General features: G+C 43.1%; 2 protein-coding genes across 5 annotated transcripts in view; both read right to left on the bottom strand.

Annotated features, from left to right (window-relative positions):
• Positions 1-1,182: 1,182 nt before the first annotated feature.
• On the bottom strand, positions 1,183-13,320 carry ubp1 (upstream binding protein 1). 2 transcript variants are annotated; one of them, XM_046417015.1, is made up of 16 exons: positions 13,043-13,320; positions 8,965-9,116; positions 7,718-7,794; positions 7,533-7,638; positions 7,333-7,439; positions 7,075-7,227; positions 6,853-6,963; positions 5,767-5,874; positions 5,402-5,508; positions 5,255-5,309; positions 4,664-4,757; positions 4,477-4,567; positions 4,272-4,390; positions 4,028-4,170; positions 3,592-3,643; positions 1,183-3,473 (listed from the first exon to the last, which is right to left on the bottom strand). In XM_046417015.1, exons 1-16 carry the CDS (start codon positions 13,114-13,116, stop codon positions 3,436-3,438), a joined length of 1,587 nt encoding a protein of 528 aa, XP_046272971.1. In that variant the 5' UTR covers positions 13,117-13,320; the 3' UTR covers positions 1,183-3,435. The 2 variants fall into 2 exon arrangements, with proteins under 2 accessions (XP_046272971.1, XP_046272970.1); XM_046417014.1 differs by lacking the exon at positions 13,043-13,320 and adding an exon at positions 11,742-12,798.
• Positions 13,321-14,519: 1,199 nt separating this feature from the next.
• clasp2 (cytoplasmic linker associated protein 2) overlaps positions 14,520-27,036 on the bottom strand; it is a 48,781-nt gene continuing 36,264 nt past the window's right edge. For 2 of the 3 annotated variants that reach the window (XM_046418311.1, XM_046418312.1), the window contains 18 exons: positions 26,561-26,667; positions 26,044-26,199; positions 25,758-25,849; positions 25,608-25,671; positions 24,839-24,898; positions 24,552-24,554; positions 23,516-23,679; positions 23,110-23,188; positions 21,007-21,150; positions 20,656-20,799; positions 20,390-20,496; positions 19,792-19,933; positions 18,023-18,218; positions 17,738-17,931; positions 17,521-17,649; positions 17,116-17,322; positions 16,833-16,949; positions 14,520-16,051 (listed from right to left, as the gene is read on the bottom strand). In XM_046418311.1, coding sequence (XP_046274267.1) covers positions 15,974-16,051; positions 16,833-16,949; positions 17,116-17,322; positions 17,521-17,649; positions 17,738-17,931; positions 18,023-18,218; positions 19,792-19,933; positions 20,390-20,496; positions 20,656-20,799; positions 21,007-21,150; positions 23,110-23,188; positions 23,516-23,679; positions 24,552-24,554; positions 24,839-24,898; positions 25,608-25,671; positions 25,758-25,849; positions 26,044-26,199; positions 26,561-26,667 — 2,183 coding nt within the window. In that variant the 3' untranslated portion in view covers positions 14,520-15,973. Of the gene's footprint in view, positions 16,052-16,832; positions 16,950-17,115; positions 17,323-17,520; positions 17,650-17,737; positions 17,932-18,022; positions 18,219-19,791; positions 19,934-20,389; positions 20,497-20,655; positions 20,800-21,006; positions 21,151-23,109; positions 23,189-23,515; positions 23,680-24,551; positions 24,555-24,838; positions 24,899-25,607; positions 25,672-25,757; positions 25,850-26,043; positions 26,200-26,375; positions 26,400-26,560; positions 26,668-27,036 lie in introns of all 3 variants that reach the window. The other variant, XM_046418310.1, reaches the window with a different exon arrangement.

The raw sequence follows: 27,036 nt of genomic DNA, 5'->3' as shown, positions 1-27,036 counted from the left end.
GTTCCACCATTGGACATCAAACTCAAAAAATAAGTGATGGAGTGGGCCCTTATAAACTCCAATACTCCACATCATTGTGTTATGTGTGCAGTATTCCTATGCTAATAAAAGCATTCTGTTTGCTGACAGAACGCAGATAATTTATATGCACAATATTCCTCTAAGTGTTCAAATTAAGAAATATAGACAAGATATAAGTTGTCATTAAAAGCCACATTTGATTCAACGCCCTGACTGTGATTTGCTGTTTGCTCATTCAAGACAGAAACAATACCCTATAATGTTGCCTGTATTTATTTATTTATTCATGAGAAAATATATTAAAATGTCCTATTTCTTAATATATAAGTGAAAACTTTGGGTCTCCATAAATAATAGTGTTTTAATTTAAACACACTCTTCAAGATAGGTTCAAGACCAGGTAACTAAACAGGACCCACCTGTACGGCCTTATTGTGTAAGTTTATATCAGTGCTGCATATTCCTATATTCCCCAACTGACTGAAATTGTTTTCTTAAACAATTAATCAAATTATCACAAACCTTCACAGTAAACGTTGGCTTTGGGGGCCTGGAAATCAAGCAATATGCACTGCATTAATATCTGTACGATACATGTAATTTTGACTCTTAAACCAGATGGAAAATGGAGAAGGCTGTAATGTAACAAACACTGATTGACTTGTACAACAAACACACTAGCTGACACACCCCTTGAGATGTGTGAACTACTAGCTGTATTCAGTCCACCAGGATAAACAAATTGCTAGCTTTTCTGTCCTGTCTGGTAATTGATTGAAACAGCTGTTTTCACTCTTCATCTCAGATGTGATTCAACCTGTGACACAATCACTAGAGGGAAAATTGGCACGATTCTTCCTTAACATCTGCTTTGAGAGAGCATCGGCAGGTGTTCTGTGCTCTCCATCTGCTCAACAGTCAAAGTATCTCATCCTCAGCTGCTTCAGTTTCAACTTCCTTTTAAAATTTGTCTCTTGTGATTCCCCCCACATCATAAAAGTTAGTATCCCTTCAAAACTATGACAGTCATGTCCTGGTTATCCTTTTCCTCTGGACTTGACAATACATCTCTTCAAAGGTAGAAAATGTATTATATACAAATTGTTTTAAACTAACAAGTGTCTTGCAAACGAATATTCTTCTCGATGAAGGAGACCAGAGAAAGTTATGAAATCATTTATTCCCAGCACATGTGGTTGTGTACATCTCCAGCATACTGTACTGTGCACATGAGAAGCATCATCATTGACATTAGGCTGTACATGAACAGTAGTCACCTCTCCTGCTCACACTCAACACACACACACACATTCAGTCACACAGACAGAAAGACGACTGGTCAGGACTTCAGGGGGCTAAAACTTCTCACCAGTTTACCTGACTTGGCATCACTCTGTTGCTCGTTAATTTTTTTGAGTTGAGGAACACGGTTTACTGTGCTGTGGTACTCATATCCTTGTAAACACTACAAGAGCTACAGTCCTGGCTCTGGCGCATGGTGAGACAAAAACACAAACACTTTTTAGTCTCCACAGTCTTTCTTTATAGGCTGATAAGAGGAGGGAGTGGCTGCAGGACTAATGACTACACATTGAGCTTGAGTTTTGTGATTCTTCAGTGCAGACTTGGTCTCTAACAACTGGAAAAAGAAGGAGGGGTTACAATCACCAAGAACATAAATAACGCCCTCCCTCCTGTCCCCCATCTAACACATGCTCTTTACTAAACAGCAAATTATACACAATTTCTTTGTGTTTTCTTTGCAAGACCAAAAAATGATACACACGTACGCACGCACACACACACACACACCATCTGACACTTAGAGGTGTGCAAACCGTATGCACTTGCAACATTGCCAGACACTGTGCACCCAAATCAAATCAAAGGGGGTCAACTAAACTGATGGTGACTCCCAGGACCTGTGAGACTTCCTGTCACTTTTCAAAGGTAAGAGCACTCAAAACACGTGAGCTGTACTTCCTGTGTTTGGCTACATTAAAAACACAAGATTCTGAAGATGGATGTGGAGCTGCCATGACGCTCTAGACTACAGGGTAAGACCATTGGAACCAGGCTACTGCAGTGATACGTTTCTACTAGCCTGCTGCTGTGTTGGCTTGTTTTCTTGCAGAGCAGATCCTGGAATGGTGGGTTTATTATGTACACGCAGCACACAAGCAATTCCAGTAGGTGAGGGTTTAATTTGCCATCTGATCAATTCTATGAATGCTTTAAGTGACCAGATGTTTCCTCAAGAAGGGCCTATCAATCTGAAACCCATTTGGTCCACATTATAGTAGGTTTTTGGATAGGCGTTACTGCTCCACACATTAGGATTTCGGGTTTTTTGGTTGTTTTTTTTTTTTTTTTTTTGCACCTTTATGATCAAAATCCCAGATGGCGTAAATCACACTTCTCTAAACCAGTGTTTCAGAGTCAGCACAGAAAGCAGAGGAGTCAAAGACGAGGTGCACATGCACTGTGGTTGTGAACGAGATCAAACGATTGAGTTAAAAAGCCAATATGGCACGAGACACAAGTAAATTCAATGAATGCGAGAGAAACAGCTGATCCATAAATAAAGCATTAACTAAAAAAGTAAAAGCGCAAGCCAAACAGGACATACATGAAGAGAATTGATCTGAGTCGGACATGGTATCCAACAGGAGAGAGATATGGCTGGAAGGGTAAAAATCACACAGGTCGACTTCTGTATGACAAGTGAAATCAGTCCAAGAAAAAAAAGTAACTGAACGCTGGCGTCAACAACCTCAAATGACGCCACTTCCACAAATTTAGCCTTGTATTTCAGGGGGCTATTGAGCTTGGTGGATCGATAAATGGTTTATTAAGAGAACCCCCACCAAGAATGTTAAACAAGCAGAGTAAAGGAGGGGGGGTGTCTTTAAGCAAGTTAGTATGTTGAGATCACATGCTGTTCAGCAGTACAGGTTATCAAATACTGGCCTAGTGCTGGTTGTGCACGTTGTGTAAGAAGGGCAACGAGCAATAAGGAAACTCTGCTTTCTTTCTCATTCCTGTTGGCCAGAATGTCACTCTCCCCTCTCTCCTGGAGCCTCCCCCCATGCCCTCTCCCACAGAAACCATATAAAAAGACAACTAAATAAAACAAAAATCAAAATACATACATCACACACCTCCCCCAGTCTCTTGTCTTTCACCCCATCTCCTCCGTTAATAGTGTTTTCAATATGAAACAGTGGACACACCCATGTCAGATTCTAACATTTACATGGCTTTAGCACAGTCTCTCCGCTTTCCATCGAGCGAGCGTTTAGAGAGAACAGGAGGAAGCGCGAGGAAGGAGCGGAGGCAGGCAGAGAGGGACAGAGGGAGGCTTCTGCTCCAAAACAGAGGGTGGAGTATTAGCGATGCCATCTGTCCTCCTCACTACTTCAGGATTAGATGGAGTCCCTCGCCCAGTTCATCTGGAGAGGAAGTGTAATGAAGAAAGAAGCACATTAAATCCCTGTCAAATGACCATATAGTGAGCCTTCTTTATACACCAAATTGCAATGCAAGAGGCTACCAGCTACCAACACTCACCTTTGACAGTGCTGATTAAAAAACAGCTCTCGTCAGGCAAGTTGTAAACCATCTGGCAAAGGAAAAACAGACGAGGTGAATTCAAATTGCCTTGTAAGCTTGTAGAAGTAAGTGGTTCCTTTGTGTTTTAGTGGTGACTGACATGTAGGTCAGACCACTCAGACTGGAGACTGGAGTGGTACAGTACAGTACAGTATGTGTGTGAGAATGTAAATGACATGTAAATAAGCTGTACTGCAGACAGTAGCGTTGCTGTTCCAGGGCAAAATTGTGAGACATGGCTTTTTTTTTCCTCTTTAAGGGTAAATGACCGCCTAGTAATGAAGTTTTGAGGCATTTGTAACAGCAGCATAAAACAAAAATCAAAAGCTGAGTGATCAAAGTGTCATATCAAAGTACTAATAGAGAGGAAAAGATGGTGTGTGTTTGTTGGTACCTGATCACTGAGCAGGATGTGGATGCCTGTAGGACCCTGTCTATACACCTGGTTGATCGTTCCCAGCGGAAGGCTGCACACGCACGCGATCTTGCGGATCAGCTCTGCAGCTGTGAGCTCCTCTAGGTACAGAGCATGATACACTGCACAGAAACAGACCAGAGGCGAGTTTACACCCATGACGATATTTACACACAGTGTCACTCCATGGATTAATATCAGTGGCACGCTGCAGCTTGTTCACCATGTAAACTAGAGGAAACGCTGTGTTCTCCGTTTTCATTGGAGCCCTGTCTCTCCAGCAGGTGGCTCTCCCGAGGAGACTCTTGGCAGACATACACGGTCAACCTCGGACGCACCGACCTACACATACAGAAAAGAAAAATAAAAAATACTGGCGATGCCCGGATTGCTCAAGCTCGTCTACACAACCTCAAAATGACACGCACCTGGATTTAAGTGCATTGAAGAGTCTGATCCCATCTGCTGGCCCACAAATCTGGACCAGGTCGTCCCGGGTTAGCTTTAACAAATCAGAACCTATGCAACGGGTCAGATGTCCGGTTACTGGTACCGCAGTTTGTTAACAACAAAGCATCAATGTTTTAGTGCGTTTCACGGTGTGTGTGAGTGTACCTGAGAAGTGAGAGAAGAGTCGTGTGTAGGAGTTGAAGCGATTTTTCAGCAGCCACTTCTGTGCATCCTGTATAGAAGCAGTGGGGCTCAACTGCTGCAGAAGAGAAAGAGAAAAAACACACACTCACACTGTCAACACACGTCCACAACTGGATCTTAGTTTTACTTTCCCCATAGGATACCAAATGTTTGATGTGGCTTCTTGTCTTCATCGGTTATTTTCTGTTAGTGATTAAGTATAAAAATTGTCAACAATAATGTCAGTATTTGGGAAGTTGAATCACTGAATGTTGGATATTTTAAATGGTTAAATGACTTAAACCATAAATTCATAGCTACTAATATTAGTGTCCGCAATATAATGTCAGCTACATCATCAGTCAACTGCATTCAACTCAAATTTATGATCACTGCCCCTTAAATGACTCAGTAAGTGATGACAGTGTGACAGTGAGCCAGCATGCACAACACCAGCGCCCTGAATCTCAGGAGCAGCTAAATGGAATCAAGCCATTGTTAATTGTATTACTGACACCTGTGCTTTCCTAACAGTGATGTGTGGAAACGTCCGCTTCAAGAGTGCACACTAACCTCTGAATTGCCATGGCTGCCAGGGTCTGCCTGGTGATTGGGTGAGGACGAATCGCTACAACACAAGAGCAGCAATTAAGAGGTCAATACATAACTTACTTGAAGGCGCACGCACGCACGCTCACAAACACACACACACACAGTTACCTGTCCGGTACTGAGGAGGTTGTGTAGGTGGACAGCGGGGTGGAGGAGAAGGAGGGAGTAGCTGCCTGGTTGGGGCTGACGTAGGCCTTGTCTGGCCATGGGGAGCACTAAGGAGAGACACATACAAATATACACAAAATTAATCAGACTTACCGGGTTAATTGAAACTGAATGCCAATTCCAACCATCCCAAAACAAAAACTGAACTGTGACTTAAGCTTTGCAACTCATCTCCACTGTGTCAAATACAAGGCACTGAAACATCTTCCCAGCAGTTTAGGCTCTCCTGTCTATCAACCAGGTGTCCACAGGGGGGCAGACTGTGGATGGAGTGATGTGGAGGAGGAGACAAGCAGGGTACTTACACTGCCTCTCTTGGCCAGGGAGTCTCCACAGTCAGCGGGAAGTGTCCGTTTGCTGGACTTTTTCAGTTCATGGTCACCCGCATCCTCTATGATAGGTTCAAGCCTTGTCTGCATACAGATAAAACAGCAGGGGTTAGCCGGTCTGTGGACGTGAGCCACCTCAGCTAACATAAAGATCACCTTTGCTAAATGCTAAAGCACGGCAGCAAAAGAACAGAAATGCTGTTTCACAAATACTTGTCGAGTGACTGCTATTGAGGCTGTCCTCTCCAAACCAAATTGATCATGAGATGCAGCTTAATGCTACTGCCAACCGATTTCTGAAGCCTACCAGACGCCGTTCTGCCTTTCAAGCAACCATCGGTTCCAAAATTAAAACTTGCTTGAGACATGTAATCCGTCGCAGTGAACAATCTGTCACTCTGATTTATTAAGCTGTATCATCAACATAGTGTGATGCACTACAGTTAAGGAGCAGATTGTTCTCTACTGTGGTGGCTTAATGATTGTGCCTGTGAGAAGCTCTGCCATCTAACATCTGCCTATCAGCTGCCAAAGAGAATTTTAATTCAAGAGCTGTATCAAAAAAAAAAATTTAAAAAAATTAAAAATTAAAAACCACAGCCAGAAAACTTTTAGAAAGAACAGAAAAAAGAATTAAAAAAGGATCATGTGAATATGGTAGCTTCTTAAGAAAAGCGATTTGTTAGTTTTTTTTTTCCCCCATGGCTTGATTGTTAAAGCGGGATTAATTCAACATTTGGTAGGCAGAAAATTATTGGGCAGCAATTCTGAATTAGTTAGTGTCAGCAATCAAGCAAAAATACAAACCTTGACTTTAATCTTTTTAAATGTGAGGTTTTGCGACTTTTCTTTGCTTTTTTTCTGTTTTATAGAACTGAATTCATATATATTCAATTTTTTGACTAAAAACAAAACAAGATCACCTTTGGCTCTGAGAAAATTATTGTTGGTTTTCTGAATGGTAAACCTTCATAAACCTAATTAATACATACTATTCACTCACTCAGGTGCATATATTTTAAACATGGATGTGCCCCACATTAAAAACTTTAGCATACTGACCTCTGACAGGATAGTGGTATCATAAGAAGGCTGGTACTTTGCCTTCTCTTGAGCTGTGCGTTTCTCCATCTTCTCCCTGTCTGTCTTTTGCTTACGGTCTGCCCCCTTTGGCTAAACAGGAAACAGAGAAGAGACCAGAAAAGGAAGGCAGATTTAATAGGTCCAATAGGTGTAAATCCCCCTCCCCTACTCTTCCTCTCCTGTGATAGAAAGACTGTGTACCTTAAAGACTTTGATTTGGCAGGAGGCAGAGTGGAGGTGCTCTGAGTACTCTCCATTGTCTCCTTGGGCGAACGTGTCAAACTGGATCCTGAAGGGGACGCCCTTCTCCCCTCCGTGCTTCCTGGGAGTGAACTCTGTGCTGATGCAGTGCACCTGCAGACCGTGGGGAGATGAGTGTGATCAAAAGTGTGTTTGATGTGGAGATTCAGTGGCACGCCCAACAGCTGGCACAAAAGAGAGCTGATACGTGTGTGTTACCTGCACAAAAACAGAAGCTCTTTTGTTCAGATCCCACAGGAACTCTGCTGCGTTAAGCTGGGAGGGGTGAGTCTTCGGCTCCACAATGCCCACTGACATGGGGATATCTGTCTCACACACACACACAGATATTTGAACTCCAAATCACACTCACACACATGGGACAGTAAAAGTAAACATTTCTAGGAAGGCATCCTTACCGATGTCAAGAAGACGGTCCCCAGGACGATTCCACTTCCAGCCCTCCAGCTGCTGGTGCTCTGTGTACTGCAGCCGGCGGTCATGAAACACCACTCGAACTACGCTCTACACACAAACACACACAAAATGTGAGGTATGTACTGGACATAAGATGTAGACCGTCCAACTGCGATGACTCTCTCACCTTCACCATCTTGTTGTTGAGCTCTGGTAACTCCCCTGGCATCCTGTTGTCCAACATACGCACCTCGTAAGACTGGCCTGAAGGAACAGAGGAAGACAACAAGAAAAAAACATCATGAGTAAGGAGGGAAAAAATGAGAGCTGCTAACTCTCACAGTTGCTCTTAGGCAGCCTCTTTGTGGCACTTTATTTGTAGAACTGGAAACAAAACTCATTCCAGTGTAGAGTTTTACGAAAAGGGTCATTCACGGCCTTGGTTCATGTTTATTGCACCATCAGACATGACCGATATAATGCATTCTGACACAGACTGTTACCAAGACTTCATTGGATCCATTGCATGCTGTTTGACATGCAATGTACTTCTAAGCTTGTTGTGCTCACTGTATAGAGGGGTCTTAGGAAGTTGAGCTCTAAAAATTAAATAAAATAAAAAGCTTTGACTGTGGGAATGCTATCAAGACTTTCAAAAGATCACGGAGATTCAGCTTCTCACCATCTCAATCCTCAATTCTCTATTAAACCCTTAAAGGCAACACAGCACACCAACATGCTAACTGATTATTTTCCAGTAAAGTGTATCCCGACATGGATGACCAGACTATCTTCAATCAGGCCACTGTGCAGTTTGGAAAATGTTTTTACATGAGCACATAATTGACCTAAATTATTTACTGCATTTTAGCTGCAGTAGCAACTGTGTATAATCCAACATCTATTTGTAAAAAGTTGGGCCCAGTAATTCACTTCTAGCTTCTCTCTTGCAGTAAAGCATACAGGGACAGATGCCAACTGGTTCTGACTGTAAAGAAGATTCTGCCAGTTCCTCAATTCATGATAACCCCTCTGAATGACATTAAATGAGGTAAACATCCGTGTGTTCTATAAAGCAATAAAGCAGGGCCAACACCTAACTGGTGGTGTGTAACATTTAAGTGCTGAGCAGAGTCCAGAAGAGGCTGCCATTCACGTAAGCAACGGTTTCATTTTACACTAATTATACTAATGTGCAATAAATTAACTTGGTAATTATTTATAGATGTTAAATGAAGGGTGTGTAGCCACAGAGCAAGAAGTGGAACATGTATATATATATATATATATATATATATATATATATATACTATCAGATACCAAAGTCTTTATGTGAAACATAAGAAGAGAAACAAAGAAATTCACATTTAACGATGGCATGAAGGAAAGTACAACTCAAAACTTTCTCTTGAGCGCCTGTATTGTGTGCCTCACCTTGGTTTAGGTACGTGAGCGTCTCGTCGTGCAGCTTGACAGCAGGCGACGTGGCGGCGCACAGCACATACTGGAATGGGGGATTTTTGGTCTCATTTTCAGGAGGAAGGCTGGTGTCCTCCTGCTTAAAGATTGGCAGGGCCAGCACATCGCTGGGAGAGAGAGAGAAGGCGATGAAAAAGGAGATACAAAAAGACAGGGGAAAAAAAACAGAAAATCTGTCATAAAAGAACAGATGTAAGAAGCTTAAAAGTTTTGCGTGAACAGCTTAATTTAAGCACATTTTTCTCGTCTCTGGTCTCCCAGCATTTTGGCTTATTAATTATTAAAAATTGTAATTATCTATTCAACAAATAAATGAAAGCAATGCGGCCAGTGTCATAATCACTGTGACCTCACTGAAAGCAAAGACAACTCCTTCCTTTATTTCTCAAGACTGGGTGTTCTCACTGACCAACTTTATCAGCCTTTAACTCTAAAACAAATTAAATTGGTTTTGGGGCAATTTAAACTGTTAGATGCTCCAACTTTGATAATACAACACCTCACCTTACTTCATCTTAGTGTGGAATTATTAAACAGATGGAGTTATTTTAGAATAAGTGACAAAGGCTCTCCATCACTCAAATGGCTCTCTTGTTATGTATGCATGAGGCCGCAGCAGGATAAATGAACAAAAACACCCAGAGATAGCCGGAGCTGCTGACACACACTATCACTCACACTTGGCAGTCACTCTAGACAACCAACCCGTCTTCAGTTCTCCCTGACAAATGCTGCAGGGGTGTCAACGGGTGCACAGTGAGCGGGGGCATGTGCAAAGAAAAAAAAAAGCCCTATCTATGCAAAGAAATGCAGATCATGGCATCTCATCACCTGGAAAACTTTTTGGCAAGTCATGACGCTGTTCTAAATCTGATGCAAATAAAGAAAATAAATAAATAAGCTTGACAATTTCAAGACATTCCTGTGGCACTTTTCTCCAAACAAGAAAGTGGATTTATTCAGACTCAAATCACATCTCTCTTGCTCACTTGGCGATGTGTTTTCTCTGCAGAGTGGGTGCCCAGACAATGCCAACCAGAGTGCCACAGCTCTGCTACCCAGGAAAGCTACATCTGCTTCCTGAAATATGAAGAGCTGGTTCCACTGACACACACTGAGACATTCTGTTCCTACCAGCTGCTGACTCCAAACATGTCCCACTAACTCACCCCAACACCACAGATAGCACACTACCCCTGGAGCCACTGACAAAGTGCACAGACACACACACACACAGTTTCCATTAATTCACTTGGATGCAACCCATCACTTGAGTATCGGTAAACTTGCTTACCCTCAGAGCAGGCTTGCATACCCCTACGTCACACTCAGATAAACGCATGCTAAAGGCAGATGGCTGAGGAGGCTGCTGATAAGACACATCCATGTTCTGGGAGCATCTTGCCTTCGTCACACAAATATCATCACCTCACATAACCTGTTACATAATACAGTACACCCATACCAAGAATGTCTAACTGAACAGGTGGTTTACGACAATACCACAGACACATTATCGACAAGTCGTACTGACTAACCAGTGGTGCATACGATGCCAAATTTAGGAAGTGATCACATATCTTCAAGTATTTATTGTAATTTAGTGACAGATACTGTGTATGTAGCTATTAAAGCTGGGAATAAAGGCAGTATGCTAAAAATCAGCAGCAATACAGTAGCCATTCTATCAATAGTGAAACCAAAACAATGCTTTTTCTTCCAGTACCATAGTATGGAGAATATAAACATGTTTTAACAGGTTTTAAAAATGGGAATTTGATTCAGGTTCGAAAACAGAAACTTAATTATGGATCCTGTGGTGAAATGTTTTGGTTAAATGTACAAGAATCTGTCCAAACATTTAATAAAGTATCAAGACTTGATATTTGACGCTTGGCTAGATTCTTAGGTTTGTTTCCATATTCTATGATCACATGTTTACACGTAACAATAATGATCAAAAAAAGATTGCTCTGAAAATGCTGTGTTTGATATTTTAGTGAGAGATCCCTGTTTAACACTGATGCATTATGCACTTTTGTTAGAGGTTAGACAAAACCAACAGTGTTAGAGAAATCTGACTAAACTTTGGTAATCATATAGCACAAGTCAAAAACACCCATTGTCTTTCACATCTATAGCAGAAAGTTGTTGAAGATAAACTGCTTTTATTTGGGGGAAAAAAAAGGATGGTAAGCTGTGTCATAAGCTTCATCACAGAGTAAAGAGGTTCTGAAGCTTCTGCCATTTATACCTAAAGGTGAATTAAGTCCTTTAGAAATGTTTCTCATTAAAAAGACTAAAATCAGGCTCCTTGGACATAATATGCAGCCTTTTGTTTCCACACACCACTGGTCTGCAGAAACAAGCCTGAGAAACAACTCTGAGGGGCCACAAAGGGCCTTCACTACTGACTTCCTGTGTTATCTTGAAATCTATACAAAGTTTAGGTCTCCATTGGCAACAGACCATAATATGAGCAAAGGAGTAAACAGATAGAACATATCTGCCCCCCAACTCCTCCTTCCTTTTCTTTTGTGTCGGTTTAGAGAAATTAATCTTTGTCCCTGATCGGGGCACCCTGCAATGGTTGCCCTACTGCAAATCCCAAAACAATGAGTGGCCATCACACACACGGGCGGGGGGGGGGGGGGTGTAATGTTAAGTCTTCCAGACAGTATGTGTGTGGTTCTCTCTAAAGCTGGGGTTGGTATGTTGACTCCATCTCTAACCTCATACTGTAGGCTCCAGCCCCCAGCTCCTGTCCGATGCCGGACAGACTGGCATCGAAGTCGTGCACCAGCCCCGACTCTATGGTGGCGTCGTCCATCTTCAGCACCCAGGCCATCGGCCCCAGCTCCTTGTCCTCGGCTTCTACTCGGAGGGCCGCCAGCTTGCTTCAGGTACGAGAAGTCGGCTAGTGAGGAAGTGGGGTCTTCAGCTTCTTAGTGACACCGTCAAAGGAAAGTTATGCTGCTAGCCTGCTAGCTGCTCCTTGGCAAGATGGGCAGGCGAATCGGTAGCTTCCCACAGAGACTGGATGGATCGCCATATTACCGTTCGGAATTTTTTGGTGGCTTTAGTCACACAACACAGTGCTCAACAACTGGCAGACTGTATCAAAGTAACTATAAGTCAGAGTCCACTCAGCTAGCAAATGTTGGTCGTGACTGAAGACGCGAGCTGACTGTCAGCATGCTAACGTTAGCTAACAGTTAGCTCGGTTTACAAAGGCAACTTGAGCAAGCTAGCACGGATCCAACAGCCCCATTGTTACCCCAGGCACAATGTCTAGCAGTTAGGCTAACGTTAGCCCAACAAAACACAACACGCAGAGAAGATGGTTTTGTTTTAGTCCACAAGTCGCATTCCACAGCGTCGGCACAGCTGTTGCTACCTAGCTATCAGGCTAACTCGCATCAACTTCACTTGCTTTGATTCAACTAAAAGATGTCCGGTGACCTAAGAGCAGCTTTCCTTTGGCGCTCCCTGTACCATCCCAAACCGCTCCCCACTTTTCATTGCGGTCCTTGGATCACCGCTAAGGCTCTCAGTCCTCAAGACGCAGTCCTTAAACCATCCAAAGTGCAGCGGTTAACACAAAACCAGGCATCAACATGGCTCCCACAGCATAGAGACTGTCGGTCTGTGAAGCCTGCAGGGCTGCCACTGCCAGCCTCAGGAAGGATGCCAGGACGACGTTCAGCCAATCAGAAGACGCTTTTTGTGCCCAACGCAGGGGGATTAGCCAATCAGAATCCTTTACGCTTCCGTCATTGTGTCCAACAGTAGTTGTGCTCTGCCTTCCAGAAACTAAAATGCATCTACAAAGTCATTACTACCAACAAAGATAAGCACTTGTACAGAAGAAATATTGTAAATATATGCCATCAACCCACACAGTTATAGGGCTGAGTCGTCTAAAATCGAAAGGAAGTAATAACTGAAATAGTGATTCATTAAAATATATTACAGGGAACACAGAGAACATAAACAAAATTGCATTTCACTTTTACGTTTATGAGGTTCATACCGTGTATAACTGCTGTCTCCGTGTCTCTGTACGGGTGCTCGGAAGTTTTCGGTGTAGGACTGCCAGAACAACATCGCGTCCCGACGATACCTGACGCAACAGTGCGTCTCACTCCGAATAAACACGATTCAGCCCGGTGGCACCGAGGAGGTCCAAACAGGAGCTCATGTCTGTTTCATGTCAGAGCTGAGAGGATCTTGCTCCACGGAAGTTGGTTGCAAACGATTAATAATTACGCACCGGTCGGATCCTGGACGTGGCGTGCAGTCAAGTAACAAAGTTTTTTCCGAGCAGGGCAAGACAAACTCGCTATTTTGACCCGGGGGTGGGACGGGGTGGAGGGGGAGGGGTGGGGGAGACCAGCCTCATGACTTAATTACTGCCCAGATCTGACTTCTGAGATAATTCAGCGTATACTGTGTGTATACGTTAACACACAGTATTAAATCTGCAGTGCAACAGACAGGATAAAAAGGGGGGGAAAAAACAAACAAAATGAGCCAAATGTCTATTTGGACCTAAAATGAAGTGTTAACAAAATGCACCTCAAATGTTGAATAATAAAAATTAAGAAATTAATTAACTAACTACTAATTAACTATTGATAAATTTGCAAAGTCTGGGCTCTTTTTGAGTTTATTAACTACAGGAGCTTTGGCAGTTAGGTGGTGACTGCTGAGAGGCCAGTGATTTACAGGTCAGACCAGTATGGTATCTGTGAGCTTCTTTAGCTGCACCTAAATTTACAGCCCAGAGATATGCACAAGACATGCATAAACAAAATTCAAAACCAGTTTCTCATATAGCTGTTGCATGAGACAAATGTTTCTATTTTACATAGCGTGCCTGGATTAGCCTACTTTATTAATCAATACTAATATTGCTGTCAATTTGTTAATGATCCTGGCTCTGAGTAAAATAAACCAGAGATTCTGAAATTTTACTGACCAAAAGACTGAGAGTGAGATCAGCAGAATAAACAATAATAAAAACCTCATCATTAGGCATGAGTTATAACCAAAGACCCATAATTTGTTGTATTTTTTTCCCCTTTCAATGTTATGCCATTTATAGTTTGGCGACCCAAGATGAATTATTTCTGGGATAATCTCCCTGACCCTAAGGTTGGGGCCTACTGAAGTAAAATTTGAAGTCTTTTGTGTGCATCAAGGTACAACAGTTAATAGTCAAGCTAATGCAAAATAGGACAAAGGAACCGTTGCAGTTTCAAGCTTTTCTGGAATAACTTGAAAATGCATGTTTTAAATTTACATGGATCTCCTTTAAGGTACAGGCGGACACAAAACATAACATATACACAAAAAATACTGGAGATGTTTAACCACTGATCCTAGGTCAGACAAAGTTTACAGCCAAAAGTACTCAAAGTTGAGCTGCATGGGCAGAACTGCAATAAGTAAAGACTGACACATTTAATATATCACCGCAAAAATCAAAAGAGGCAGGACTTATCGTGGTCTGTACAAGTTCTTGGTTTTATTGTAAGCACAGCTTTTTAAATGCACTGAGGAAACACAACAGTGAAAACTAGAATGTTACAAGAAGAGGGGGGGAAAGAAAGACACAATGAAAAGGGTGACAGTATTTTTTTTCAGAGCTGTAAATAATACATTTCTACAAATTTCTCAGCTGAGAAAACATGAGTGTGTGTGTGAGAGAGAAAGAGACTACAGTACGCGCAACAGAGAGAGAAAATAAAAACAAGAAGAGGCACAGGTGCGCTCGTGCACCACGCCGGGGGACTCTCCTAAATGTCAATGTTACTGGATATTCCATTTTAATATCATATATAGATACATATCCACTATGTGATAAGCCATGTCCTGTCATACTTCATGTAGTAAGCAGCACGCTCCCATCTTTCCTCCCCATGTTGCACAGAAGTGGACTGATCCCAGATGAGCCGGGAGAAACGCAGGACACCAAGGATAATTTCTGAAAGGGGCGGACATTGTTCACATTAATTTAAAACCCCAGTCACACTCTTCTGACTGTCAAGAGGACCCCAATAAAAGTTCTTTTTAAAATTTAGTCTCATGCATAGCCAAGCACACAATGCCTCCTATACTTTGGAATCTGCCTATGTACTGTATTTGCTATGAGCAGGCAAGACCCACTGTGACTAGTGTTAGTGTTGCGCAGGGTTGATGGGTCGTACCTTTTAGGCTAATCAGCACCTTTCTGAAAGAGAGAAAGTGTGTGTTTATGTGTGTGTGTGTGTGTGTGAGAGAGAGAGAGAGAGAGCGAAAACTCCAGACAATAAAAACCGCTGCAGTAAAACCTCATTGTGTAAAATAAATCCAAACTATGACACAATGTAAATTTACATTCCTGTCTATGTGGCCCCAGTTCCTTGCTGTTAAAGAAAGACACAAAGCGGCACCATTCGTTTTGTCTCAGGCCTGTTCTATGAACCTTAACTCCCCTCCCCAAAAAAAATGAGAACCATGCAGTTGCGCCACTTCCTGTTGACATCAAGATGTTACTCAGAGGGGATACTGATGTGTTCGGCATATGAAGGAGCTGGAGAGGACGGACATTTCATATCTTCATCCTTGAGTGATTAGTGACAGGGTAGATTATGTGACTGTTTATGTGTAATCCAGATGTAAAGGTTCACTTCAGTCTGAGTTTAGAGCGGATCCTCAGCCATGGTCAGGAGGAACTACAGCACTCTTCTCTTGTTCACCACAACTCCCATCTTGCAGTGGGACAGGAAATGTACAAAGACTGTGTGTACCTGTGTGTGTGTGTGTGTGTGTAAGCGTATGTGTGACTGTAAGCAGTTTGCTCCTGTGATAGTGTAGGGTGTGTGTTTTGTTCTCAGTCTGTGTGAGTGTGAGCTCATGTTTATGTTTGGTGGGCAGCGTTGCAGTTCTGCAGTTGTCCAGTGGGAGGGCGCTGTGTCTCCTATAGGCCCTCAGACGGGGGTTCGCTGCCACCGGAGCCGGACTGGGCACGCTTGATGTACAGATTCAACAGCTTCAGCTAAAGCCGGGAAAAAAACAGACAGAGGGCAGACATGTAAATGTGTGCATGGTAAAATCACAGGTGTATACTGAGCTGAAAATCCTGTAATTTCTTGAGAGTGTCATCACGCAAGACCTTTGGCTATATACGCCAAGATATTCCACCTCTGGGGGTTAAAATGTCTTATGTGTTTTAATAGGTTGAAATCACCACAGAATTACAAATGTTGACTGATGCTTCTACGTCACTGGATGGCAGTGCGAGAGCTGACATCATTTGGTTGTCACAGTGTCAGATGACTGTTACCTGGCTGTGACGCCCACGCCAGGTTCACCACTGCTGGGGGATGAATATAAATCTGATAAACACTGCTATCTACTTGACAATTAAGCTCTATGTAATTTTTGTTTCCCCTTCTATCATGTTTTTGCATGTTCTTTATTCTACAACAGCGTTGGTGCAGAGAGAAAGAGCTTAATCAAATCTTAGTTTAAATAGAGAGAGATGCATTACTTAGAATAGATGGAAGGGAAACAGTGCTATGATACTGCATATAAATATTACAAAGAAAAAAAAAAGACAGGGTTCTGCCACTGCTCCCACATTAAAAACATGGGAAAAGTGTCCCACTTTTTTATGTACACACATGTTTGTAAGTATCTTACAAATTTCAAACTGTTAAAAACACCACAGCTTCGTGTGTTAAGATCTTGCATGATAACCCAAATGAGAAACTATGAATTCTTGCCAACTGGCTTGTGATAAAGTTCATGTTTTGAATTCTTCTAGGTCAGATTACCTTGCTGCTGGAGAGCTGGCTGAGGTGCGGTTTGAGGTCCTCTCCGATCACTGCATAAATGGCCACCAAGCAGAACACACAGGCTTTCCTCACACTGCTCTCAGAGTTGTCGTAACCCTGTTCAACCAGGCAAAATAGATTAGAAACCTGCAGGACACTTTGGTGTCAGAGAAAGTATTCAGTTGTGAATGTGTAGATGACACGTGAGAACAGTGCTACACTGTGATTTTCAGCTTCAAAACAAAGTGTGAAATATATCCTGTCTTTGTGTTGTCTGTGATACCTGTATGAGTCCTGGCACTATCTCAGGCAGCAGGTTGATCAGGCCCTCACGGGGAACCCTCTCCACCACTTTGGTCTGCATTTTGATGGCAGCCAGGTTGATGGGGTAGTCAGCTGACTGGATGATGGGACACAACACCTTGATACACTGGTCTGGACTGATGGACAACGCCAACATGGCTGCCGTCTCCTCTGCTGCTCGAACCACCTGCAGGAACACACGAAAACATCATCATCAGTATTGACACTATAATAAATGGGGCTCAGATTAGGCTTAGTACATCATCTGTGTCAATTTGATGGATTTATATCCATTTGCAATGAGTAAACATGACCACTGTGTAATCATGCAGCAGACATGCACATGTATGTATTGTAACAAAAGCTTTGATTGTCCACACGTTACCTCCTTGTGGGGGTCTTTGTGAGCCTCCAGGGCCTTCATGATAGTGAGCTCTGCGTAGTTTTTGAACCTCCAAGGCTGCTTGCTGAGAATCTCCCTCAGTACTCGCAGAGCCAGGGTTCGGATCACGTGCTGGGACAATTACGTTACAAGATGTAAGTTTAAAGGAATTCAGCTTCAGGCTCTCTTGCACAGTGTTATCATAGAAATGAATATTTACCTCTCTGTCACCCATCGTTTCAAGCAAGAGCAGCAGGATGGTCTTGAAGTGTTCATCCCACACCTGCAGGGTGTTTTCTCGAATCAGCTTCAGCAGCTCACAGAGTGCTGCCTTCCTCTCCTCGATGCGCTCATTGTGATTGGACAACTCCTTTAGAAGCTCGGCCACCAGCTCTGATTGGTCCAGGCTGCTATCTGTTAAAAGAATGTGGAGAAAAACATAAAACCATTATCATATAATTTGTTTCGTGTGGAGCAGTGTGTTTTTCTGGCCGTGCATCTGTACCATCAGTGAGGAGCTCCGAGTCGTCCATGCTGCTTTCTTTGCGGCTGTGTTTGAAGGGAGAGTCTAAGAAGTGCTCACGGGCTCCTCGGGGGCTGGAGGAGAGCAAGGGAGTGTTGAGGAGGGATGTCTTGTTGTCCAGAGCCATTCGGCCTCCGTCCATCAAGTCCGACATTCTGCCATCTGTCCCGCTGTCCCCCTGCGAAGATGCAACACAACTTTTAAAAGAGGCTCAAGTCACTTTCTCAGCTGGATTTTGGTTCATCTGGTCCACATCAAATACAAAAAGACAACTGTTGCCTTTTATTTCTTATGTGTGTCATGTTCACATCAACTGTTAAAACAGCCAAACAAAGAGGAGTGAACACGGACAAATCATATGGACTGACAGGTAATCCTGTCTCACCAGAACTACGCCCATGAAGGAAAAACTGTTTGTTTCATTCGTAAAACATCATGTCATACAGAGCTCACAAAGACATCATGTATTAGTTAAGACTGCAAGTTCAGTTCTTGATTTTTCTTATCCAAACAGAGTCGAAGAATGGAGGGCGTTAGGTATACAGATTGTACAGACTCTGACAAAAATTTGTGTTTTTTTTAATTAGATATATAAATGAAATTTGGAATTTCGTTTGGATTGAGACCACAAACCAACTTTTTAGGTCCAGCTGTTCGGTCTAAGACTTTAAATGACAGCTTCCACACCAGCACTAAATAGGTTGGGTGTGAAAACAGGTACAGATATAAAACTAAGAAAACACACACTCTTGAATATTGTATATTTACACCAAAAACACCAAATGCCGCCATCGGTGTGGTGATGTGATGAGTCAGGTGTGCTGTGATGGGCAGGCTCATGACATATGAGCTGGTTAGATTTCAGATGTGCCTCATGAGGAAAATGTCAGGAGGTCACACCTCTGTACTTGAGTACACCGTGTCCTTAAAAGGGGGTCAGTGCTGTTGGGAGGCGTGACATTTGAAGCCATAAATTTGGAATGAACGAGCAAAGTAGATAAGCACTTGAAGTAACATAAAAGGGAAGCGTCTCGTTGAGAAAATCCTCTGTGTGATTTTCAGCATCTCGGGGATCATTAACAGCCACAAACACAATTTTAATCAGTGGATGTAGAGGATTGAGTTCACAGTCATCTGTCCCATAAACACTTCATGTGTGTCTCTCAGTTCCCATGCTATGAGGGGAGTGGTGGAAGAGATCAGATGTCAGAGTCAGATACAGCACATGTAGGGAACTCTGTTTGTTTGTGTGTGAGTGTTTAGCCCTTTGCTTTGATTTAAATAATAACTCTGACAATTTTGTATGGATGCATTCGAGCAACACCTTTAACCTTTGTAACTGACACAGTGCTCTGCTAACATTTCACCAAAAGATAATGTCTGACGACAACAACTGACAAACTAGCTTTGTTATGTTTCATAAAGTAATTTCCAAAAGCTGACAGCTTGGTAATTTTTAATCCTACTCCTGCTATCCCCCGTACAGGAATCTGTAAATGTTTCCCTTTTGTTCTCTTGCAAATACATGTTGTCATGTCTGAGTAAGAAAATGCCTCTTAAAACCAAAAATGTTGCAGACAACTACAGACTAGGATTACTGCCTTGCACTTGTCACGTTGCATTGTACATCCACACACATATATATATATGCAGTGACTGATGGAGAGCTTTGTCTCACGGTGAAATGACAATCACCTGAAGCTCAATAATAGTTGCAACACACACAGCATCCATCCGTCTGCTCCACTCACCTCCTCCCCCTCCCGCCGTTGCACTGGTTCATTCATGTCCTCTTGACTGCGGACGCTGAAGTTCTGAATCGCCTCAGTGACGCCTTTGAGCGAGCTATAGATGTCCTCTGAGTTCATGTTCTCTGTGTCATAGTCGAATGCACTGCACACAAATGAGACAAAAACCGGACGCTGAGCAAGGGCTGCAGGATCACAACTGAAGTGAGTCATTAAAACGCTAAATGTCAACCCAAATTTACCAACGTATGCATGTCAGGAGGTATTAAGTGGAAAACACAGTATTTTTAGTACACATTTAGAATAAAAGCTGATGACAAAAAAAAATTCTAACAGACTACCTAAATTTGACAATTGGAACAAAACTACAAAAAAGCAGTACTGATTGTATATACATAACTGTTAATAAGACAATTTTACACCAAGTAGAGACAGAAAGCAGAAGAAGAGAAGACACACACTGAGTCACACTGAGTGATGTGGTTTTATAAACATCTGTAGACTTTACTCTTGGCTACCATGTTCATGCTAACACGTCACTGACCATTACAGGTTATAGGTTAAAGCACTTTCTGGGTTTATCAAGAGGCACGTGTGTTACCTTGGTGAGGGGGTGTTTTGGGAGGTGTTGGTAGGGGAAGTGACCGGGCTGGACCAACTGGCTGGAGATCGGGGGGTGTGGCGTGTCAGAGGGCTGCCCATTGGTGCCTGAGGAAGTGACAAAAAAACAGTAATGTTGAAAAGAAGTATTTCATTAATGTTAAAGTGTAACGACTAAAAACCTAAGATTATCATGTGTATTTGAAACAGTGCTTGTGTGGACTGACACTGTGTGTGTGTACGTGTGTGTGTGTGTGTGTGTTTCACCTGTGCTACATTGCCCGTGTTCTTCAGGTGGTTTTGAAGCAGCTTGGTTGCTCCATCCTGAAAGGTTTTGGGCAGAGCTGCCAGGAGCATGGTGAACTCTGGAGTGTTGAGCTGGAACAACGAGATTAGCACCGACTGGGCTGCCTACAACACACAGAACACATCCCTCTCATTTAGACAGACTTCTGGGTGAATCTCCACACGCGTTTCCTGTATTTGTGTGTATTCATAAATCAAATAAGGCGGGAGTTCTTTCAAGTCATTTGAGAATTAACTGATGATGTCTTGAGGTGTCCTCACAATAATGCATTGTGCTAATCTCAAAACTACGTCAGGTTTGTGTGTCAGCACCTTTCTGACGTCAGAGCTCTTGGGTTCAGTCGTCCAAGTGATGATGCGGGAAACGGCTAGCCGAGTCTCACTCGAGTTCACAAAGTCAGGAGCTTCCATCTGTAACGTCAGCGTCTCAATATATTTCAGAATGGCCACCTTCACCTGTAATACAAAAACATGCATTTAGAAAAATAATTAGCAAGTTGACTGATAACAAAGACACCGCATGGCCACCTGCAAAAACACAACATACAGTGATAACAAAACTACCAACACACACATGAAGAAGTGACCAACAACGTTCACAGTCAGCATGTACAACCGCGGCAGATTGTGAATCTCCTGCAGGTCTCAAAATCAAATGATGAATCAGTGAGAGAAGATCAGAGTGCAATCATCATCATGCTTTATAAAAATAAATCAAAAACAAAGAGATGACAAATGACAAAACAAAGGAACCAAGAAATGCAAACATTCACCGCAGGCTCCGAAAATGACTCTTGTCCTGATTTTCCTCCATCTCCTTCTCCTCCTCTGTTTCTTTACATATGCACCTCAAGGACCAGAACTTCCTCCAAATTACTTAGCAGCACTCTGCGCGCCACATAATTGCTCCCCCCGGAGCGCACTGACCTGGGAGGACTGGCTCCAGGCTGCGGCCTGCTCGTCTAGAGAGCAGGCGTGGCGCCGCGCTCTGGGGGGGAACAATTTTACCCCGGACCCTCCCCTGCCTCGCCCTCGCCCGCAACATGAGCTCCGAACAGGCTTCAGAGAGAGAGAGGAGAAGCACCGCATCAATCAACGGAGAAGGAAAGGGAACAGGGAGAAGGGAGGGCGGGAGGAGACAAGAGAGGAAAAAGGATGAAGAGGGAGGATGCATGGAGTTGAAGAGTTAAAAAGTAGGATTGGGCAAAGCAAAAATTGTATGATATTTTTCTGAAAAGCCAGCAATACATAATGTAATCGTTCAGGCCACATGATGGCAGCAAACTGCTGCAATGATGAGTTAATAATATAAATAAATCAATAGTTTATGAAAGGAGCTGAATAATGACTGCTGAACTTTAGTGTCTAAAGTGTGTCACCCTCTTTTTTTCATGGTTGCGAGGAAAGTTTTTAGTTATTGTGAAATATCTATATATTTTTGCTGTTTTGGCAAGTTCAGTGAGTTCAATGTTAAGGGACATAAAATCCTGTAAATCCAAGACTGCAATCCACACAGTCATCCTCACTGATTTGCAACATCACCCACAAACATGTTTCTACCGTCTCACAGTATATATTATTACACTGCCCTTCCCTAGCCTGTGACATGAGCTGACATAACATGTAAACATCTGGACACAATGTCTCTTTACTATTAAGAGTTTCTTCAGGCCACAAAGTGGATTGACTCTTTAAGCAGACAACTGCATAAAATTTCATCAACTCTTGTGGCGACAAAAAAAACAACTGCTGGCAGCATTACGATTATACTGTATGATAAGAGCAGTGAAATTTAGTAAGCCAAATGAAGAGTGAGAACAAATTTATTTATTTAATGTGGGCCAGGAGGGTGAAATTGCGGTGCTGATAATATTTTTCACTGCCCAAGCCTAGTTGGAAGGCAGAAGGCGGTTTGTGAGAATGGGGTGAAACAAGGGGCAGGAGGTGTGGAAGGGGGCAGTGTGACAGAGGGACAAAGAGGCAGGGAGAGTGAGGGCAGAAGCAGAAGAAATTGAGGAGAGGCGTGAGGAACAGTGAGGAGGGTGTAGGGCATACTGGTGAGGCAAGACGCTGCTCTGACAGAAGGGTTAGTCAAAGAGACGGAGGAAGAAAGTATGAGAAGATGGATGAGGAGTTAGACGAAGAAAGCTTGAAGGGAGTGTCCATACTATAGCAGAGCAAGAAAGAAAGAAATCACTATCCAATCACACCCCAGGATTCAGGGTTTTGTAGGGTTTTAGGAGGCAGCACCAGCATGTGCAGGCATGGAGTCATATATCATGATAACACAGTCGCGAAGTTTCCAGCCTTATGTCCAGCCTTCCCTCCCGACTCAGACCTTCACACACTCCGCTCTCTCTCTCTCTCTCTCTCTCTCTCTCACACACACACACATTGAATGAACATGTCCTTTACCTTGAGATTGGGTGTCTGTGTCTGGTCCACAGTGAACCTCATAAGAATAGTAAACTGGAGATCATTGGGGAAAGACTCTCTGTGAGAACAAAAAAGAGAAATCTTTAAACTTCCAATGAACACAGAATCACATCTCAGCATCTCTTGCAAAAACTACCACTTGCACATGTGTAAAAACACAAAAAAAGGAAGCACTGACCCTCAGAGACCTTTTCTGCTAAACCTATAAGTAACAGACTTGCTTCTGAGCTTTCAAATGCATCTGATGAGCTAATAAGTGAACCTTTGAGTTCAAATTATTCTTACAAATACCATCCCAAAGGACAAGTGTGATTTTAATGCTTAAATATAATTTTACTATAATATGTTACTCATGGGTCAGTCTGTATTTAAGTGTGACACCCACCGTGTGACATCCAGGGCTCTCTGGACTTTGGCCTGCACAGAGCCCAGCAGGTCGGCTCCCATCTTCTTCAGCAGCTGTGTGAGCAGGACGAACAACCAGTCCTGCAGATCTTCCTTATGGACCTGAATGAAGTCTACCAGTGTCTCCAGGAACATACTGAACACCTGAACACACACGTGCACACACACACACACACAAACATACACAGAGTTTGGGTCACACAATGACTTGGCCATTTAACAATTCATGTTTCATGCATACATGCAAGCATACAAGTAGTTCTCCATTGACAGGATAAGGTTATGCTGAAGAAATATCATGTGGTTAGTTAGTGGTTATTCACTAGGGGTGTCACAATTTGATTTGACTGATTTTAAAATCTAAATTATTTATTTAAAATGCTATTATAACATTTTACCACTCAATTGGGAACAAACCGTTAAAACAAAAAGGAAAGTCTGTAGATGGCAGAAGAGAAACTACTTTCTGCATGGGTGTGTGCAAAGCAGCACACAAGCACAGAAGACATTGGTCTGTTTATTTTCCTTTGGACAACTGCTGGATGCACGTAAGCAGGTGAGGGTGGAGAGAAGAAAAAAAACATACCAACGCTGATTCTGCTTTTCATTTCACTCACCGAAAGTGAATGCTCACTTCAATTCATTTTCGTTTTAGACTCGGTATCGTGACACCCCTATTATTCACTTATCACTGCAGCACCACACCTTCATTCCCAATCACCAAACTTCACCCAGTAACAAAACAACCACCCAAATTTATAATATTAATATCAGAAGACAGCCACAGTGAGACAGTTAATTACTTGACACCACTGACATCAATCAGACCATGTGGTGACCATCTCTACATGCCAGTTGATTCAAGCAGCACCGTGTAGTAACAGGAAACACAATGTGAGGTGGGTTAGTGAGTGATTGTTATGTCGTTGTCCTGATAACTGGTTATCCAATCGGATTAATGAAGCAGATATTCATCCAAACATGTAAATAGAGCAACACTGACTGGCCAAACTTACTCTCTACAGAGAGTTCCAGGGTGATGTGGCATGGGGGAGAAGAGAGACACATCTGTTAGCAAAAAATACCTGAATGTACTCAGTGTGAGTGTATCACTTTCAATCCAACATTTCCAAAATGAGAATAGGGGCAAACAGATAACAGCAACAACATCTTAAAAAAATCTGAAGCGATGTTTTGTGCACAGTAAACAGAAAAGAACTGAGAGAGAAGTTGAAAAAACATGGAAGATGAAAGGGTGTGGAACAGATGAGATGAAGACAGGATCCATGGTGAGATGCAGTACCTTGAAGGAGGCAGAGCTTATACCGGATTCTGCTGTGCCGTACACCCTGCCGGAGTCTCGCTGAAATTCACCAAATCGTCAAACGTCAAACGAGGGGGAAGATGGGAAGGGCTCTCACACACCTTACGACATGTGTGAGGCGAAAAAAAAACTCAAAAAACGGCCAAAGAAAAGTGGCAGTGTTAGAGAGGGCGAACCGCAGCTGGTTAGTCAGTGAGAAGGGCTGGCAACCCACATATTTGTGTGTGCGTATTTAAGTGCGTCTGTGTGTGCGTGTATTTGTGTGTGCGGTCAGTGTCGTCACTTCAGATTGCAGGGAGGGGAAGGAGAGGGCGAGTGCCAGTGAATGCAGCAGGCACAGCGAGCGGATCGACTGCTGAGCAGTGACAGAGCAATCCCACAGGACGGCGGAGAGCGTGAGGTCTCACACACACTCAGGCATGGCATGCCGTTAGAAAACAGTCGGTCACACACTCTGCATGCCTGTGTTTATGAGTGTGTATATCCACGGGCTTGGGTACATCTAAGAACACACTGTGACCGGTTTATCTCATTTTTTATCTCTAAACTTATTAAAAAAAAAATAAAAATAAAAGTGTCTGTGTGGATTAACAAAAAGATCCTATTCTTTGTATTGGCAGAATCCGGTACAGTGAAGGATGGTGGGATAAAATAAAATAAAATGGGGGGTAATGAACCTATTTGAAATGATTATGTAAATCAGTGCTGTGCATCTCTTTGTGAATACGTATGCCGCATGCACTCATACCTTACTGTGAGGGTCGGCAAACATCCTGGTGAAGATTTCACACAGCCTCTTCAGCTCCACCCGACTGCAGATCAACAACACACGCAAATAGGTGAAAATCAACAGTCGAATTATCCTTTGAAAATACATTTACCTGTCTGTCTGGCTGACCTGAGGGTGCGTTGGTTTTTGAGCAGCGCCTGCAGGCCCAACAGTCCCTCCTTCCTCTCTGACCAGTTGGCACTGGCACAACGGTTCAACACCTGGCATGGACCACAAATACAGACACACACAGGCCTGCTGAGTCTTTTATGTAAATAGAAGTAATGTTATTAAGAAATACTGAGCTTGATACTGAAGTGACATATGTGATCAGCAGCATGAACAAGCACATTCTGCATAGCACTAGAGGTAAACCATACAGGTCTGCACGGAGGGAAAGGCCGTTACCACCAACCTCAGCTACGTCCTCTGTCTGTCTCATGTAGGTTGGGATGGCTCCTCCATTCCTGGAGCTGTAAGACCTCTCTGAACAGGCGCTGGATGCATCACTGTTGGCATCGTCGTCCGAGTACATGCTGTAGTTTTCGTACCGCCGCCGAGCTGGCTTCTTCTGCAGACGGAGGACGGGAACAGAAAAGGCATGAAATTAAACTGAAAGTGGAGACAGAGGCAGCACACAGGCAGAGAACATGCACTCACACACACACTTAGACTTAAGGAACACAAACACCACTATACACACACACACACAAACACACAGGTTTAGAGACAGGAGAAGAAGCTGACCTTGGACCGCATGTCTCCCAACAGCTGACAGCATTAAACAGAGGCAGAACCAGGGGTTAGTTAATACACAATCACACTCGCGCACACACACAAACACACTCCATTGAACTGCATACTGAAATGTGCACAGAGTTGTTATGTGTTTTTGCTTTTATGCATGTATGTGTCGCCAAGTGTTTTCATACCAGTGCATCTGCGAGAGCCTCTTCTACGTCTGAGCCTGTGTTGAGGACCCTCATGGCACTGACTGAGGAGGAGAGACGACTGGACTGACTGATACCAAAACCTGATCCTACAGAGTCAGACAGACAGAGAGAGAAGGGGGACAGACAGAGAGACAGCAGGAGAGAAAACTTTAGTGTTGAGACCTTAAGCTGTTGCTAACTTTTCCACTGATGATCCTCCTCATCATCCATTCTCATTTACAGTCCACACATATGCTACATTTCCCATGAGTAACCCTGTAAGTAGATGAGATGACTCGTTAGGTGAGGATTGCAGGTACAACTGGGGGAGAAAGAAAGCTTAACAGAAAAACACAGGAGAAGATGTTGGTGTCCCTGCTAACAAATGGGCACTGGTAAAACTGGCAGAATGGTTGTCAACGGGCAACTGAACAGGCGGAAACATGCGATTCCACTGGGAGTTTCGACGTCCTGGA

This window comes from Scatophagus argus, chromosome 17 (genome assembly GCF_020382885.2).
Source record: "Scatophagus argus isolate fScaArg1 chromosome 17, fScaArg1.pri, whole genome shotgun sequence".
NCBI lineage: Eukaryota > Metazoa > Chordata > Actinopteri > Scatophagidae > Scatophagus > Scatophagus argus.
Note: the sequence above shows the minus strand (reverse complement) of the source record. Positions and strands in the feature narration are given on the sequence as shown.